The sequence below is a fragment of the Molothrus aeneus genome, chromosome 18, assembly GCF_037042795.1.
Source record: "Molothrus aeneus isolate 106 chromosome 18, BPBGC_Maene_1.0, whole genome shotgun sequence".
NCBI classification, from domain to species: domain Eukaryota; kingdom Metazoa; phylum Chordata; class Aves; order Passeriformes; family Icteridae; genus Molothrus; species Molothrus aeneus.
Genome location: NC_089663.1, coordinates 14,087,724 through 14,105,770, shown reverse-complemented (window position 1 = coordinate 14,105,770; position 18,047 = coordinate 14,087,724). Strand labels below are relative to the sequence as shown.

Here is an 18,047-nt window from a genome sequence, read left to right as displayed (position 1 = left end):
AAAAAAAAAAGAAAAAAAAAGAAAAAGAAAACAAATAAAACCCAAAAGACCCACCCAAAACCAACCAACCAAATGCAATACAAACAAAACCCCAAACAAACAAAAACCAAAACAAAACCAAGAAAAAATCCCTGAACACACAATACAGAGATGTTTGTTCTCTGTGTTCATCGTACAGTTAAGACAGCTTGATTCAATAAGAGAACCCTTGCTAAACACTCCATATCGAAGTGCAGGAACAGGACTCCCCCAGTCCACAAGCAAATCTGCCTGAGGTACCTGGTGGATGCTGTGGCGCTGTCAGCTGCGTCCGGGGGCGGCGGGGGAGTGGTGCCGGGAGGGGGAGGAACTGTCGCTGCCGCCCCTGTGGCGCTGGACACCGTCACCCCCGGGGGCAGGGCGCTGTAGTAGGCAGCAACGTCGATTCCCGGCGGTGGAGGCGCCAGGCAGTAGGTCCCGTCGGGGAGCATGTAGTAGCTGTAATACATGGCTGCCACAGTCGCTACAAAGACACGTTTAAGGACAAAATGCTAATTAGACGAAAAGCACCCGACGCAACGCATTATTACATGAACACAAACACACTGAGAATCCGGATTCACACAACACACTATGAAATGCCATCTCATTTCTTGTGTAAAAAAAAACCAAACAACCAAACACAAGGCAAAAAAGGAAAGGCTCACATTAACAAATTCAGGATGAGTAAGAAATATGTAGATTAAGTGACAGAATGCAAATGTACTGAAGGTCATAGATGTGAATACAGAAGTGAACTAGAGTAGGCATATTTAAAAAGGAGCTCGTATGAAATCACACTTCCTAATCTAATTCATGTCCAGCAATTTAACTCCATTAAAACTATGTTTTCATTAAGAAGGAAATGCGCATATATTCAAAATTAGCATTAACAAACTAAACCACTAGAATCACTATACACATATTAAACCCCTATATTACTATATATAGGAGACACACCTACTTGCTTAAACCTCAAAAAGTAGACAGGTTTTGCAAATCAACAGCAACAAAATGAACCAGGCATTTGAACACGTTCTTCACATTAAAGGCTTCTCTGATTCTAAGTATTTCTTGAGAGTGCAAAAGCTTATTATGTCTTTCTATCTTCCTTTAAGGACAGTATTTTATAATGCTCTAATCAGATTAATAGATTTACAAGAAGTATCCACCATATAAATGTAAGTGATAAATGTGTTTTCTGCAGAAGAACTATGTATAAAAAAAAAAATTAATGTAAAATATTTCAAATTAATTACAGTAAGAGTTTGCATTTCTAGAAGGAAGGTTAATCAATGCACTAGATTTCAATGAATTATTATCTTAAAAGTTTCATAAACATTCTCATGTGGCAGTATTTACTTTCTCCAAAGAATAAATTGTAATGAGAACAGAATAAAGTTCTGTTAAGTTTTAAAAGCAGGGAGAGGAGTTGCAAACTGACCTAGTTTTGGTACTAAATTATAATCTCCCAGTTTCTATCATATACGTTCAGGTTCAAACCTGACATGAAAGTAATCAAAAAGCTGACTAGCTCTGTTCTCTTAAGATACTTATTCTGATTTTTTCTTTCTTGAAATAACCAGTGATTTTCAATTTCTTCACAGAAATCTTACTTTGATTTTAAGATTCCCTTATGGTATAGTTTTAAATACAAATTACTTCCTTGCATATAGACATTACACTGACAACACCTGTAATCCTTTGGGGGTTCTGAATCTATAATGCATAAAAATCAACTCAGTTATTATGGTGATAACTGATCTGCAGCAACGCTACTGAAAAACCAAGAACTCAATCAGCACCACACTACTCATTACTTACAAATGTATAATAACGTGAAACTCTACTGTAGCGAAGGCTTCACTACAAGTTTTCTTATATCTCAGTAGTGTTATATTGTCAGTCCCATAAATTAAAGGGTAAGTGGCATTTCTATATTTAAGGAATCAAGGACTTTCAGAATTCTGAAAGCTGAAAAGAATTAAGAGGCACATAAACTCATTTGACTATCTTTTTAAGTATCAGAATTTACAAAATCTGCAAGAACAAAATAATATAATATAAGGATATTGTACGAAACGTACCCACAGACTGGAGACTTGGTCTCCTGCCTGCTCACCCCCCCCCCCCACCATTCCTGGTTTTCCTGAGCTGCCACTCAACAGATACTCAGAATAGAACTTCAAAAATTCAGGAGATTGCAAAAGAACAAATACACAGGATGAAGCACGAAGCCAAACTTATTCTCTTCCCACCAGCATCCACACACGATTCATCAAAACACACCACCAGCTGCCTCCTCACAAAGCACTTACAATCAGAGGAATATTCTGCCTGTGATGTCTGCACAGCTGCCCCGTCTGTTGACTGTGGCGTAGATGAATTATTATCTGATTGTGCTTTGCGCACCAGTGCTGCAAGGGGGTGATCAGGGTCTACCACCTTCAAAGGCTGAAAATATTTTGAAGTAGGAAAAAAGATTAAAATTGGAAGTACATATTTTAAGAACAGTAGCATCAACATATTTGGGAAAGCAAATTTATCTATGTTAATAGACATCAGCAATTGTGTGCAAACACTGAAGTTACTGTTTTTGTAGCTCACATCCGAATCAATGTATTTGAAAATAAGTGAAAAACAAGACAAAATCATTTTCATGTAAACAGAAATTAATGACAGAAAAAAAAAAATTGGTTATTACTGTTAGCCAATGACTGCTATGTCTGGGATAAGGCACAAAACCTGCCTTGTCTAAATATCAGACAGCATCACAGCCATTCCTCTGAAAGCCTCAGATACATACAACTGTCTGTCACTCCCGTTATTCCATCGCTGCTCAGTCTCAGAAAAAAAACAACTAACACATCTAGCAAAATTTACATTTAATGAGTAGCAAATTCTGGTGAACTATTTATTTGCTGGAACTGTTATTTCATGTCAACATTTTATCTACTAAAATCTAAGAAGAAAAAGATATCTCTCTCAGCCTATATTCAGAAGGCATTAAATACCTTAATCTCTTTGCTTCAACACAGGTTCTGTAGTATAAATCCTTGAGTGGTGCCCTCAATACCAGAGGGCATCAGAAACAGAAATCTAATTCCTTGGAAATGTAAAAATAACAATTTGTGTACTAGAGAAAAGGTAACTCAAAAGTTTACCAAAACAGACTTAAATTACAGTCTGAAAAGAACCCCAGCCCTCTATCCATAAAAGACCTGAGCACCTGCATATTAGAATTTTTGTGTCCATGAATCAGGTGGTTTACAAGATAAAAAGGTAATTTTAATAACGTCAAGTACCTTCATAAGCTCTTCAAGCCTACTGCATTTTTTAGATGCAAAAAGACTTGGATGAAGATAATTTCCGTCATCGTCATCATCATCATCATCATCTTCCTCAGATTTGACTCTCGACTCTAAATAAAAGCAATGTCTGAATTTTATTTGGGTTTGCTACGATCTTGCTTTGGGGGAGAATGATGATACAGGACAAGCATGAATTCTTAGGAAAGCATCATTCATATACATCAGCTTAGTCACAAAAGCATAGATCCAAGATATTGCCAAGATATTATCCAACATCACTAAAACTGAACCCTAAATAGACAGACCAACCTTCTGTTGGACTTGAGCTATATGACTGTTTCGAAAACTTCCACATCATAGCAGCTCCTGTAGCTGAAAGTTTCCACAAACAATATTTTTTCTTTTAAATCTCCAATTTAATCAAAATTTTGAATCATCACATCAATCTCAGCTCCAGTGGAATTCCAGAAAAACGTGGCTATTTTAACAAAATGACCAGCATCTGTTTCACTGATTCCCATCCTGAAGCCAGCATTTCCCAAGGAACAACTCACGTTTTTTCTCGTCAGCTTTACTTTCCGAAGGAGCTGCATAGCGTCCTTCCTTCATGGCCTTCTGGATGAACTTGTAGTAGGGATTGAGGTAGTGATCAAACCGCAGAAAGTCAAACTGGGAGTTGCGTGCTTGCTTGGCTTTCAGCATGATCTCAAACTGGGCTCCCTGCTTGCACACAAAGTTTGCAGTTCGCTCAATGATCGCATGCATTTTTGCCGTTGGTGGCTGTGAAAGTAAAATAAGACATATTTGTATTTTCATAAGCAGCTTGTACAGTGTTTTAGAACTCCAAAGGGAATCAGAAAGTAGTTCCCTGTCCTTCTCGGCTTCCTTTAGCAACTTCCGTTTCATAATCACTTAAAACTAGTGATAGTCCATCAGCCCTAAAAAAATAACCAAAACAGTCCCCAACTTCCTCAGCTGCTCAATCCATTCCTTTTGCAAGATCCTCTTCTTTTACCAGCACAGCTGTTTCTGCATTGAACACCAAACTGAAGATGGCAACAGATCCTGGATGACCTTGGTGTTACAATATCTCAAGGTGCTCTGAAGACTCAACATGTATGGTTTCCTTCCCACAAGCTGTCCTTAAGTCTGTTATCTCTGAATGCACAAATATTGCTCCCTAACTAGAAATTTCTTACTTCATATTTGCTTGGGAAGAACATGTTGCCTCTCAAGACCAACATACAAACTACAATTCCCATGTCCATTCCCTTGAAGAGTCATTGAAAGCTGCAGCAATAAAGCAAAAGATAAAGTAAATAAAGTTTAGCAGCATCCTTGCTTTTTCACTCCAGAAATCCCTAGGGAGCAGTGTGATATGAAAGCCAAGATGTGAAGAGAACAAGAGTACACTTAAAGAATGAATGAACATTAGTCACTGCTTTTAATCTCATATTCAGCTGTTTCGTCTTGTACTCAGTAAACTGTAAAAAAACCATCTGTGTGCCTATGAAGACTGGAGTGTCACATTAATTTGGTTTAGCTCTGCATTTTTACTGCACAGATACATAGCTACGTTGCAAACCTCAAAAAATGTTTCTCAGAAGATTGGAAACACTTGAGACAATGGTGCTCCACATAGGGAAAAAAGTCTGAATACTATCAAACAGTCCTATTTTAAAAGCTGTTTTCTGCCAATTGGATCCTTTACCAGGACATGTTCAATATGAAAAATAACTAGCTGTTTCAAGTTTTATTTGTCCTGCTAAAACCACAGCAAATATTATTTTAATGAGAGGCAAAGAGGTTCTTAACAAACTTGTAACATTTTGTGCATTATCAGCTTCACATCATGTATCAAGTTTTTCTCTATCTCTCCTCAGAAGTTATTAAGCAAAAATTTCTTCTAACAGCCCACTTCAAGAGCATCCACAGACTTCTTAAAGTGCCCTGCTGAAGAACAATCATCTTTGCCCATAATCAGTTTTAAGCAGTGGAAGACTTTTGGCCTGCTTCTCACAATTCTTCCATTCTAAATTCCAGAATGACATAACTGCTGCAATTAGAGCTCCCATACACTGAACATTCCATAGTTCTTTTTTTGTGCTGCCTGGCTTGTCTTCACCAAATATTTCCACTTTGCATTCATCTCTATTACAGGAGATATAAAGTATGTGTCTTTATTAAACTGCACCTTGCAGACTGGGAGCAAAGTCTCCCAGTCTAGCAAGCTGATTCTCCAATTTCCTGAATTTAAACAGAATAAATATCTTCCAAAAAGCTGAATGACTTGAATAGAAAAACAACAACAAATCAAGGCTTACAAAAAAAATTCTCACAATTCCCAATCCAAGGTTAAGTATACATTGCTTTCAGAGCTGTTGTCTAGACATTTTGATGCTTGTTTATTTTTATTTTAATCAAAATCAAATACACCTCTATTTGCTTTCTGTTTCTGTGAATATACTGGAGTCCAACAGCTGACTGAGAAATTACTTCAGTAAGCCCCACACTGCACTAGGCAATGTACACAGGGAATACAGCCTAAATTTCAGAAAAAAACTCAAGCCAGGCAGCTATCTAAACCAACACTTTCACCAGCAGGTACGTTTTGGAAACAGTTTCAAAATGCAAAATAAGAACCTTTACTCTGAAAACTCAAGGTTCTTTAAATAAAAGCTAATGAAAAATAGAAACACACAAATACTCTGTGCTCAATATTAGTTATTCTAAAGGAATGTTCTGAATCGTCATTGGCCAATGTTACCAAGGTGAGAATACCAAGTTGAGCCCACAACTAAATTAACACTTTCATGACCACAGTTATACAAGAAAGAATATGACCTGATTTTCCAGCATCTTTTATGAAACTTGAAATACATTGAAAACCCTTATAGTTAGACCTGTACTCAAGCAGCTGTCTGTTCAGCTCCCTTCAAGAACAATACACAAGTCCAATTAAGTCTACAGAACACTTAGCAAATTCTAGCAACACCACATGAAGGAAGGCGCTTCCAGGTACTAATACTTCCAAGGTATTTCAGACTTTGCTAGAAATAAATTACTGCTTTTCTCCTTGAATATGCTAGTTTTATATACAGCATTAACACTTGATCAGTTCCCATCCCCTTCAGACTGGGACCCAATTAAAAAGATTCTAGAAAAGAATTCTTGAACAGAAGCAAACTTTTAGTTTAATGGTCCTTTATGTTTGGAATGTTGAATCTTACATCTCAGCAAGTATCCATTCCAAGAACTGCCTCTTCTCTGCATTAGCTAAAATAATACCACGAGTTATACCAAATGCACTTAGCATAAGCACAGCAATAATTTCAGTGTGAAAAAGAAGATTCAAGGGTGTTCATGGAACTCAAGAGTTCACAATAGAACATCTGAAATTAACTTACTACATTAGAATAATTTAAAATGTACCACACTAAAAGTTAATTGAAAAAAAACGAACCCAACCACCAAACAGAGCACCATCAACTACTCAAAAGCTGGCAGAAGTGTAGGCTGCATTACATGTACACATACCAGTTCCACATCAGAAGGTACATTCAGTCCTGGAGGGGCAACAAAAGGTTCCTCATTTTCCTCTGTATTTTCTGTCTGAGCCATTTCTGCAAGAAATGCCAGAACAAAGTATTTAGGAAAAAAAACCCAAGTAGACAAACGCTTAAAAAATTTTTGAAATAAAGTATTTCTAAAATGATGTGCAATCAAGGAATTAATCAAATGCAGCTATATAAACAGCATTTATACTGAAGACATTTAAATATGGTTTAAAAGAATAACATGTACTACATTCCACTATTTGCTACAGCAGAAATATTCCTCTGAAAATACTTTGCTTTACAGATTTTTATAATAATTGAAGTAAAAAGTTTACTTCCTAAAGTATCTTGTAATATTATCTATTCCACTAGCCTTAACAGAAATTGTATTCCCCTTTTCCCCTGACAGATTAGAACAAGTGCAGAAACACCTGACCACGGCAGCTGTGGAAACAGAACAACCTTGTAAGGAATGAGATGTCCCAGTGATTACTGAGAGCAAACCATGCAACAAGGGGAATTCACTTGTTTGGTTACTTTCTGGTGGGTTTGTTTTTGTTTTGTTTTTTGTGATGAACTCAAATAGTTTAACTCCACAAAGGTACAGAGAAATTTTAGCAGCAAAGAAAGAAGGAAAGAGCAGCAGACAAGAAGAATAGACTCTTTCTTTTGGCAGCAGCTCCAGCTAACAGTATTTACTTATAGGGTCTTAAACAAATTAATTAAACCCCAGAAAAGACAATCAATTCTGCTTCGGTACCAAAGTACACAATCTCTCAGACACAGCAAAAAACACTAAATAAACTCTAGCACCTAAAATGATCTTGCACTGCAACTTGGAGGAAAAAAAACACATATCACAGTAACCCACCAAGATATAGTTGGGCAACCCAACTGTTAATTAAACAATCCTCACTTTACTAAGACATAGTTCAACAACATTTGAAACCTTCCTAAAGAATGTATGATAAAAATATGAAGTTACTGGAATTATAGATGACAACATGACAACTGAATTCTGTATTTTTGAGGTCATAGATCAGGGCACACTAAGCTGAAGACAGACTCATTTATAGCAATTAAGATGACAAAATCAAAACTTAAAATTATATATTCTTATAAATTGTTATTTTATGCTTACAGTGACTTTTTCAAGTGCTTTTTCATCTTGACTGAGAAAGACAGTGTTAGCAGACAGCCAATGTAAGGAATTACTATTTTTTTCTGTTAAGAATCAGCATGACAGCAGAATTAAATTCCCTGACTACTGCAGTATTGACTGTGCCATAGCAGGAAAACATTCTTAAGCTCAAAGAGAACAAAGTCTTCAAAAACTCAGTAACAGATGAAATGTTCTCAGAATTTTTACCCGCTTTTTAATAGCACATATATTTTAAACCCTCGACTGCAAGACAGAAATGCTATGTCCCCCCTTTCAATTAACCCCTGTTATTTTAACCCCATACCTCTTTGTCTTGCAGGCTGATGCTCCTCCTCTTCAGTGGGTTCTGAAGGGTCATAATAATCACTGCCATAACGGAATCCCACTGCATTATAGGTGCCATCCTCTGCCAAAGCTTCACTCAGTCTTTTATATTCCTCCTCTTGAACAAAAATGCGATTACCAACATTAGAACACGTTCAGAAGCTAATTTATTTAAAAAAAAATAATATTTCTTACTTTAGTTTTTAAATAAGAACTTTTCTCCTGATCATTTTAGCTGTCATTAAAAATGGAACAGAAAAACACAGTATGTACACATGCTGACCATTTATTTCTTCTCGAAGAGACACAGACTGTGGATTAAGACATTCTAATGCAATTATGCATATAAAAGCACAGAATTTCCTTTAAACAACACTAAAAATGAATAAGAATGTGTTTATTTTGGGGGGTCTGAAATCCCAGTCTGCCCTCAGAATCTGGGCAATTTCTCTGTGGATCTACAGTTAAAATATCCTAGGGTCCTCTCACATACGCAAAGACTCCTGCTCTTTGAATCCACTGGGTACTGTCAAGATAACATCAGAAAAAGAGGGTATAAAATTAGGAGTAAATTTGGTTTCATAATAATTTATTTAAACCTGCTTTTTTAAATAACCATGTTATTCCTTGAGCAATACCTTGCCTTGCCTCCTCCTCAAGCAAGTCCGTATGCAAGGCTAAATACCTCTCTTCATCACAGAGGGCTTCTATTCTAGCCTCCTCTTCGGACAATTGATAATCTCTGTTCCAGGTGGAATACTCAGCATCATATTCAGAAAGGTCATGCAGGTGACCACGCCCATCATACCTGCAGGATGAAACAGCTGGTCAATGCAAAGAACTTAGGGCTTGGGTTTATGCGACTACTTAAATACTTACCCAATAAAAATGAAAAAAAAGCAACTTATATGTTAATGCATACTCCCTTTTAGAAGTTACAATTAATTTTGCTAATCATTTGTCACCAACTATCGAAAATTTGTTTAATAGTCTAAATTCCTCTCAAAGAAACTAATAAATTATTACAATTAAAGGCAAAGGTATCCTTTAATAGTTTAAGTGGGATCCACTTCCTTAAGAGCTCTTACCGTACGTGCTTCAACCAACCAATCAATGCCACTTGCAAAATACGTTTTTCTGGAAAGTCAAATAGCTTACATTCACACAAACCCGAGTACATAAATACCTATCCGTAAGAACCAAACGGTCGAAATTTCCTCGCTTCTTTCTGCTAGTCCCGAACTCTCAGGAGAAATCTTCACCATAGAAACTTGCGTCCATTGGAGGTAAAATCATGGCTAGGCTCGGCCCCTAGCCATTTGGCTGAGGAAATAAGTTCTGGGTTATGTGATAGAGAGACACACATACATAGGAACAGTAACATAAACATGCAATTTAAGGAGGTTCACCGCAAAATCGGCAAAGATCAAAGATGCACAGTTCCTTTCTACTAAGAAATCACTTTATTTGCAGGAAAAGCACTGCATTGGGATAATGTTTACGCAGCAGTAAGAGAAACTGATTGGAAAGTAAAGTGACAGTAAGCTTGACTCCGCTGAGGTGTCTTCCCATACACAACTCTTGACTTGTGCCAACTTGCTAGACCAAAAACAAAGAAAGTAAATATTCTTATAGCAAAAAGCAAATGAAACATAGGTCTGGTTAATCAAGCTCTGTCCACAGGCAAACTTGAACTCAAGTCTTCTCATAGCAATGTGTTTTCTCAAAATGGTGAAAATGAAGACTTCCTGCTGCTGGAGATAAAAGGAATCTAAGCTTCCAAAGGAGTTTATAAGATTAGCAATTGCAAGCTGCCTTAACTCACAAATGTACGTTATTTGGTATTTCAGTATGTGTGCACAGACATGCACATACTTAGTGTTTGCTCCCTACAATTTCTGTAACACCTGTGAACAGGGCTCTGCTGCAGAGCACCCCAAAACCCGCCTCTACCTATGAATGAGATCAATCACAGTAATTATTTTAATTATTATTTTTTTATTTTTTAGAAGTGTGCAACACAACACTTCCACTGCTGTGTAAGTGAGAAATGAAACAAAACTACAAATATTTATGGTTGCTTTGTCCTGCCTTCGTGTCTATTTCAATTTAACAAATTTATTTCAATGACAACGATCATTAATGGTGTAAGCACCAAAACAGTGCAAGGGCACATTCTTTTTTCTCCAGTCCTATGGAAGGCAATCAAAAGACCTTCCCCCACTGACATTTTTCCAAAACAAATGTGGCTTTTAAGTCAAATAAGAAAATCCTGTCTAGCACCAAAGCAGTGATGAAACTGAGGGAACAAATATCTATAGTATGTTATGTGACCCTTTTCAAACCAAAATCCTTCCATCTTTCCCACTGAGGTTTTCAGGGTCAGCCACAACTTATAATTATTCTTTCAGTGCTCCACTCAAACATAACCAACCTGATCTCTCATCTTCACTTTGTCCAACAAAACACTCAGGTAACCCTTTCTGAATGAGTTTATTTCCAAATCCCACCCTGCAATGCTGAAACAACTCAAGAGACCAGAAGAAACATCAAAGCAGATTCTATTACTCTCTGTGACCACGAACCTGGACCTATGGCAGAACAACCAAGAAGCCAGCCCTGACATAGAATTTCAAGAGCAAGCACCCAAAATCAAATCCATTCTGTCTGATACAGTAAATCATGGCACCAGGAAAAGTAAAGAGACCAAGAACTACTTTTGGGGTGTCCCATCAACAGCCTGCAGCCAGGTTATGTAGGAGAAACAGGAAATCCCCATTTTCTTTAAGATGGATGAACACCTTTGCACTCTCAACACTGCCCCATTCTCACCTACAGAACATACAATGTACCTAATAAATACTCCGGCAATCAGGCTCCCTTGTTTTCCAAGTGAAAAAAAAGGATGTTTGTGGTTTGCACTGAAAAGGAACAGATCATTCCCACTCTCCACCCTGCCCAACCTGCCTTCACAAGCGGAGCAGAAAGACCCATCGCACGCTGACTGCCAGGAGGAGAGGGACCTCCCAGCGCTGCGAGAGCGGGAAACCCCAAGTTCCCGCAGACGGGGGGGCCTGCAGCGTTCCCAGAGCACCCTCGGAGCGCTGTGCCGGGAGCAGCTGCCTCCAGCCTCGCCACGGAAGATCCCGACGCACCTGCCAGAGCGAGCCGTCTGCTCAACCCCCGCCCTCACTGCCCACAGCACAAGGGGGGGAACAGAAAGAGGCTATCACAGGAGATCTCGCAGCAGTCTGGGGGTTGTGTTACACCGACCTATCGATCATGATCTTGGGGTCTCCCATCCAAGGAATAAGGTGTCGCCCCTGCTCCTGGTACTGAGCCTTCTCATCATCCCGAAACAGCTTGCAGGCATAGCCGAACACCAGCAGCTCCACACGGCTACTCCCGCCTCCACCTCCACCTCCTCCGGGGGGGCCGGGCACCGTTCCCCCGCCTGACAACAACATTAGGGGCGGCGGGCCTGCTTCTTCTGCAGTCCGTCGAGACCCTCCGAGCCCTCCGTACATCACCGGGGAGCGCAGCGAGGCGGAGGCGGCTCGCAGGAGCACCGACTGTCCGAGCAGCAAGTCCCCGCACGGCCAGGCCCGTGCTAAAGCCCCCGGCCGCAGAGCACCACAGCCGCCATCACCCGAAACAAAATGGCGACACTTCCGGTTCCGCTAGCGGCGCAGGGACGGGCTGGTTTTTGGCGACGGCAGATTCGAGTCAAGTTCCGGCAGCCCGAATGTTAAATCCGAGGATAACGTGACTCCGCCGTACCGGCGAGGACACTACGCGCTTAGTGACAACAGTCGAGGCCCGACGGGGCGGTGGAGCCATGGGCGCGGCCGTGACGAAAGTGCAGCACGGCGGAGGGTGGGGCAGTGCCGCCGGGCGCGCTGAGGGCCTGAGGCGGGCGGCGAGCGGCGGGCTCGGCCGGAGCGGGCTCGAGGAGCTTAAAAACAACACCGAAACGTATCCTGGTGTCCGCCGCGCCGCTTTGGAACCCCAGGGGAGGTTGAGGGGCTCAAGGCAGTGCAAGGAGCTGCGGCACAAAGCGGGCATCAACCTCAGGCTGCGCCCGTGAAGCTCGAGGGGAAAGCCTCGAAGGCAGGGTGGGAATCACAGAATCTATGCGGTTGGGAAAAGAGCTCTGAGACCACCGAATCCAATGTATGACCGAACGCCACCTTATCAAGCAGACCAGGGCACCGAGTGCCACGTCCAGTCTTTGAAAGGGGAGAGGCAGGACTTGGGGCACTGACTAAAAATATTTTAACAAAGTTTATAAACTAGAGAATTTTTTTACTAAAATTGTGTGAAATTTGGACTGAAATTTTCAAAGTTGTCTACTTTGCGGTTATTACTTTCATACCTCTTCAAGAAGTATGAAGAAACATGTTGTTTTGTATAATAAAATTCTGTAAGGAAGCACATGGTGTTCTGTGGTTCAGAGTGGGAATTATTCCATATCCTTAGTTTCTGAGTGCCCATAAATGCTGGCAGAGCTGGTGGAATGTGTGAAAAAACTCTTGGCATCATTGTGCAGAAAGGGTTAAAATATGTAAAATAGCGAGGGAAGAAATGCATGAGCACTGGAAGAGAGGTGGATATTTGTATCCGCATTTAGAAATCCTACCATGTGAACTTATCAGAGGATACCAAGTGTACAGATGAGAACCCACTTGATCATTGTAGAACAATTTGATACCAGCTTGAAAACACTTGGAGTCAAAAGAGTAGGAGAAAAACATAAAATGAACAAAACAAACAAAAAGTTTTTGATGGGGACTATAAGAAAGCAATGTGTGGTGATGATTTTGTGACTTCCCTAAGTCCTTTGGTAATGCAAAGGATTCAGCAGGAAGATAGTACAGCACAAAAAGGGCTCTGTGCAGTAGAAGTAGCAGCATTATAAGATAGCTTCAGACCATTTTCCTGGGATATTAGCATTTGAGACAAGGACCTGAACAGTGCATAGGTCAGATAAGGGACAAAAATGGAAGACTTAGTTAAAAGAATGTAATTACAAAAAGATGGAGAGAGTATTTTTATCCAGTAAAGTAGTAAGGCATTTTCCAGACAGCTGAGCCATTTCTAGAAGAACAAAAAGCTGACCAGAACACCCAGGAACAATAAAGCACCAGGTGTTGATAATGTTCCCACTGAACTATTATGAATGGAAGGGGATAATGCCTTAAAAATAAATTTGTGTTAATTTGGTAGCTTGAAAACAACATAAAGAAATGGTAAAGGGGAATCGTGTCAGTTTTTGAGAAAAGGGACAAAACGAAGCTTGAGGGCTGGAGCAGTATCTTTCTGTATATTGCAGCACGTGATGTTCTCAGCTCTCTGTTCACATATTATCATTAGCCTGTCATCAAAAGAGGGATTCAAAAAGGTTTCTGAAATAACAGGACAACTGCGCCACAGTTCTTTTCTGATTATTGTGTACCCGAGGGAAAGAAGAGAAACAAACAGACTGCATACAGATTTTCAATATGTTTAAGCAAGTTGGTCATAATGCATTATGAATTTGCATTGGAATAAAAAAGCACCCATCCATTCCTTTTTTTCCCAGCATGAGTAAAAAATTAAACTTTTTTCCTCTTTTTCTACTCTACACCAACACTGAGAAGAAAATGTGGTGCTGATCATAGCACATGGTATGCCTTTTTACTGCATTTAACAGTACAACCAGTTTTAATATCTACGAGTAAGAAAAAAAATACACTGAGCTTACTATAGACTTGTGAAGTCTTTATATGATAGGATGACCATGTTGTTTCATTCAGACCCTTGATTAATCCCAGCTGTTCTGGCTGCATTGCAGAGAGGGAAAGTGTAATGAGGAAAATTTACACAAACTCTATCCCACTCACTGTATTTATTTTCGTTTTGCTATAGGTAGAGAAACACCTACAGCAAAATGAAGACAAGCTGTTCTTTCCTAGGCTAATAATAGTAATTTCCTCTATCTTAATGGAAGTGTAGTCATTTAGTATCCGTTTGCAGTTTAGCTAAAAGCGGATAATATTTATTCTCTAGTTCTGAAATTTGAAAAAAAAGTGTGCTGTGCTGATTCTGAAAAAAAAGTCCCATTTTCATAATGATAATCAATATAAAGGAATTTTCAGCATACCAGAAGAGTGCATCAAATGTTATGCCAAGCACAGGGGAGATATGTTCTGCTGCTCTGGGCAGCAAGCTAAGGTTTCATTTATACCATTTGGCAAATGGCTTGTCAGCACTCAAACTGAATTAATATATACCTTTTCACTCCTCTTTTCAAAGTAAAGAAGGTCAGAAGTCAGATATTTGGGAAGAGGGAAAAGCATATGGAATTTGAAAACTAATCTGTAAGCTTGGATCTCTAAAGTGCCTCTCAAAATTTCCCTATATTTATCACAATGCAATGCATCCTTTTTAAAATTCACTGTGAATCTGCTCAGTAATTAGGAAAAAAAAAATTTAAACTTCCATATTTGACATTTCCCATCAGAAACAAATACTTAGTTTTGCTTCTGCTTAGCATAGAAACCCTAAGATTATTTCTATTTGTATTCTAGCATGATCGCTTTAATCCCCTGCATTGAAGGGAGGAAAACTTGGCTGTTTTTCCTGAAAAATTGGAAGCTGTGTACAGTAGCTGCCAACTCTTACAGATTTTTGTCCCTCTTAAACCATCTTGTTACAGAAACATGGCTGAAATTTATCATTACTTTATGGAGGACTGCTTAAGGAAGAAGTGAGTTATTTCTTCATTTTGGCCTTGGTCAAAGAGGCAAAAATTGTATACTAAACTCCACCATTTAAAACTATTCAACCTATTGTCATATTTTGATAACTTTCCTTGCTACATCTAAATTGTTCCACTCAGCTGCTTTGCCAAAAGCCAAGGTCTGCAAAGTGTTTTGTCAGCTTTAATAGAAGAAGAAGACTCCAGATACATTTTGGTTTTCATCTCAGAAGAAAGGCAAAAGCCATAGCCAAAATGAAACATTAGGGTTCCTCCCCCAGCCATTCTTTGTTTCCTACATGAAAGTTTTTCAGGTTTAATAACAGACAGTTTCTGTGCAATGAAGGGTAACACTGTAGCCTTGCGTATAAAGAAATTACTTCTAGCAGAGGTTTCTCTGTACCACACAATAGGTTACTGCTTAGATTTCTTTTCAGCTGTTAAAAAAACAAAACTCTAAAGCAGAAGCCATTTGCCTTTCTAAAATTTGTTGGTAACTTTTACTCCAGGAGTAGGAAATCATTAAAGAAGCACTTCTTCTGTGTCACAAGGTTAAGTATTAAGAGCTTGCCATTGTTTTTCTGCTTTGGTGGAGTTTTGAGCAGCCTGTTTGATTTCTGGACTAGGTAGGTTCTTTATGCCCTCTTCACCAGACCTTAGACACCTAGAAATGTCCAAAACCGTTTTCAGAGGTGGAGAAAGCTGCTGACTTAGAGGGTTAATTTAGCTTGCCTTGACTATTGGCTGATCATTGATGCTTAAAGGGTCAAAAAAAAACATTGGTTTGATCCAACATCCCCCTGCTTGGAGCATGCAGCTCTTGGGATTGCATCAAGAGTTAAATAAAACAACCAACCGAATGAAAACTTCCCAAAATGACATCCTTCCCCCAAACAAACAAAAAACAACCCAAGAAATGCACAGAAAATACCAGGAAATTAACTTAATTTGCATAATTGTATTGTTCATTTAAAAGATCCTGTGTCTCTCTGCAGAGCTCTGTTAGCTATTCGGGTAGGTCCCATATAAACATGTGTCCCTATGAGTAATTACTTCACTGTTTTTTTTTCCATTAAATGTATATTTAAGGACAGAATCAACTGTGTTTTCAAACAAATTAGCATTTGTATAGTGAAAGTTTTCATGATTATGCTTCAATGTATACATTTGTAGAGTCAAATTTCAGCTTAAATTTTTTAAAACACCAGATAAAAGTTCCCAACTAGGAAGAAGTAGCTTATTAGCCTGACATGGCCTCTTTTGATTTTGGATGAATAGAACTGGATTTCATCCTTAACATATTATTTTAGTAATGTCCTGTAATTAAATGCTTCTTCATGTTTGAGCAATAAAAAAGCCTTTACTAAAAAGGCAGAACCTCTCTCCTGACAACGTAATGTAAAAAGCTTCTGTTGTTGAGAAGCAGTTCCTTTTAAAAGTAATTTGTGAGAATTATTCTTCCTTGTCTCTCTGAAAGCCTTTTTTTTACTGTCAGCTGGCAATGGGAGTGGTGGTCATTATGCACAAACCCACAATACAGAGCTTTTGGACAGAAGTGGGAGGAGTGGCCAATACCCCCTCGGTGCTGGGCAGCCCTTTAGATGGATCTCAACAGGTCAGAGTGATGGGCAGAGAGGAACGGTCTGGAATTCTACAATGGCAGATGCACGGTCCTGCATCTGGGGAGGAACAACCCCGGGCACCAGCACAGGCTGGGGATGGCCTGCTGGAGAGCAGCTCTGCAGAGCAGGACCTGGGGGTGCTGGTCCCTTCCAACGGGATCCAGTCTGTGAGCAGGGGGTTCCTATGTTCCACACTGGAGCTGATGCTTACAGCCTGGGACCTGACCTCACGCAAATGCTGGTGTTCAGCACTTACCACATTGCTGAAAGTGGCCCTGTCTGTCCAGTGGTCTGCAGTAATCTACCCCCTTCTCTCCATGGGAATCTGTAGGACAAAATATCTCCCTTCAAAATACTTTTAATGTTCTCTTACCCTGGATGTTTGTCACTGAAAAAGAGTGAAATGATCAGTGGTTATTTTGCAACTACTCTGTCTCTGGATGGCTTTAAACATACAAAATTTCCCTGAAATTTCCAGCAGTGTCTGCCAGAGGGGATTACAATCACAAGACACCTGCTGCAGGGTTGCTGTGAATGCTGCTAGGCATCAGTTGGAAACTTGTTGTTTGAGGGAATTAAAGCAAAACAAAAACACATTTGCCTAATCCCAGTTTGGATCAGGAGTATAGTTTGGAAATGTGAACAGCCAAGATTGCAAGCGTAATATGAAATGGGCTGAGCTTTTTGATTTTTAGTGTATGTACTTACTAAAAATATTGAAAGAGGTTTCAATTGCAATGAAGTAGTGTTTTCATGGAAAAAGAAGCATTGTGTCCTAAATAGTATTTTTGTAAGGATCAGCAGATGGAAACTGAAGCAAGACATATGCTAGTTCAGAAAGATTGAACATACATAACAACTGCTGCAATAAATCTATATTTCTATGCCCTGAAATGCCTTTGAGCTAAGCTTAAGTATCTTTTTGGAAGATTAACTTCGGCAAATTATGTGTTAAGCTTTAGTCAAATGTAAATAATTGCACTAAGTCAGTGATACTTACCCATTAAGCCATTTGATTAGACCTTCTGTGTAGCTGGCTCCAGAAGGAGTGTGTCTGCCTCCAAGAGGGCCAGAGAGGTGTTAGGCAGCTGCACGATTCTGAATGGAAAGCATGTTTCTTATTAGATTTTAGTAAAGTATAAGTGGAAGCTCTGATGGGCCCCAAGACAATATTATGTGTATGGAAGTAGCTAATCAATGAAAATTTTGGGGAGGCTGAGCAATGTACATATTGCATGCCATGCAGAAATAGTGTGAGCACAGCTACCAGGCTAATAACCTGCTGTGAAAACAACTTGAAGATGATGGAAACAT

The 18,047-nt window shown here is 39.4% G+C and overlaps 1 protein-coding gene across 2 annotated transcripts in view; it reads right to left on the bottom strand.

Annotated features, from left to right (window-relative positions):
* Positions 1-11,995, bottom strand: part of SFSWAP (splicing factor SWAP) — a 36,897-nt gene extending 24,902 nt beyond the window's left edge. Inside the window, exons 1-8 of one of the 2 annotated variants that reach the window (XM_066561918.1) lie at positions 11,646-11,995; positions 9,011-9,180; positions 8,353-8,490; positions 6,867-6,952; positions 3,884-4,109; positions 3,324-3,439; positions 2,337-2,472; positions 280-502 (exon numbers count right to left, since the gene is read on the bottom strand). In XM_066561918.1, the coding sequence (XP_066418015.1) occupies positions 280-502; positions 2,337-2,472; positions 3,324-3,439; positions 3,884-4,109; positions 6,867-6,952; positions 8,353-8,490; positions 9,011-9,180; positions 11,646-11,899 (1,349 nt within the window). In that variant the 5' untranslated portion in view covers positions 11,900-11,995. The remainder of the gene's footprint in view (positions 1-279; positions 503-2,336; positions 2,473-3,323; positions 3,440-3,883; positions 4,110-6,866; positions 6,953-8,352; positions 8,491-9,010; positions 9,181-11,645) is intronic. The other variant, XM_066561917.1, reaches the window with a different exon arrangement.
* Between the last annotated feature and the right edge of the window lie 6,052 nt (positions 11,996-18,047).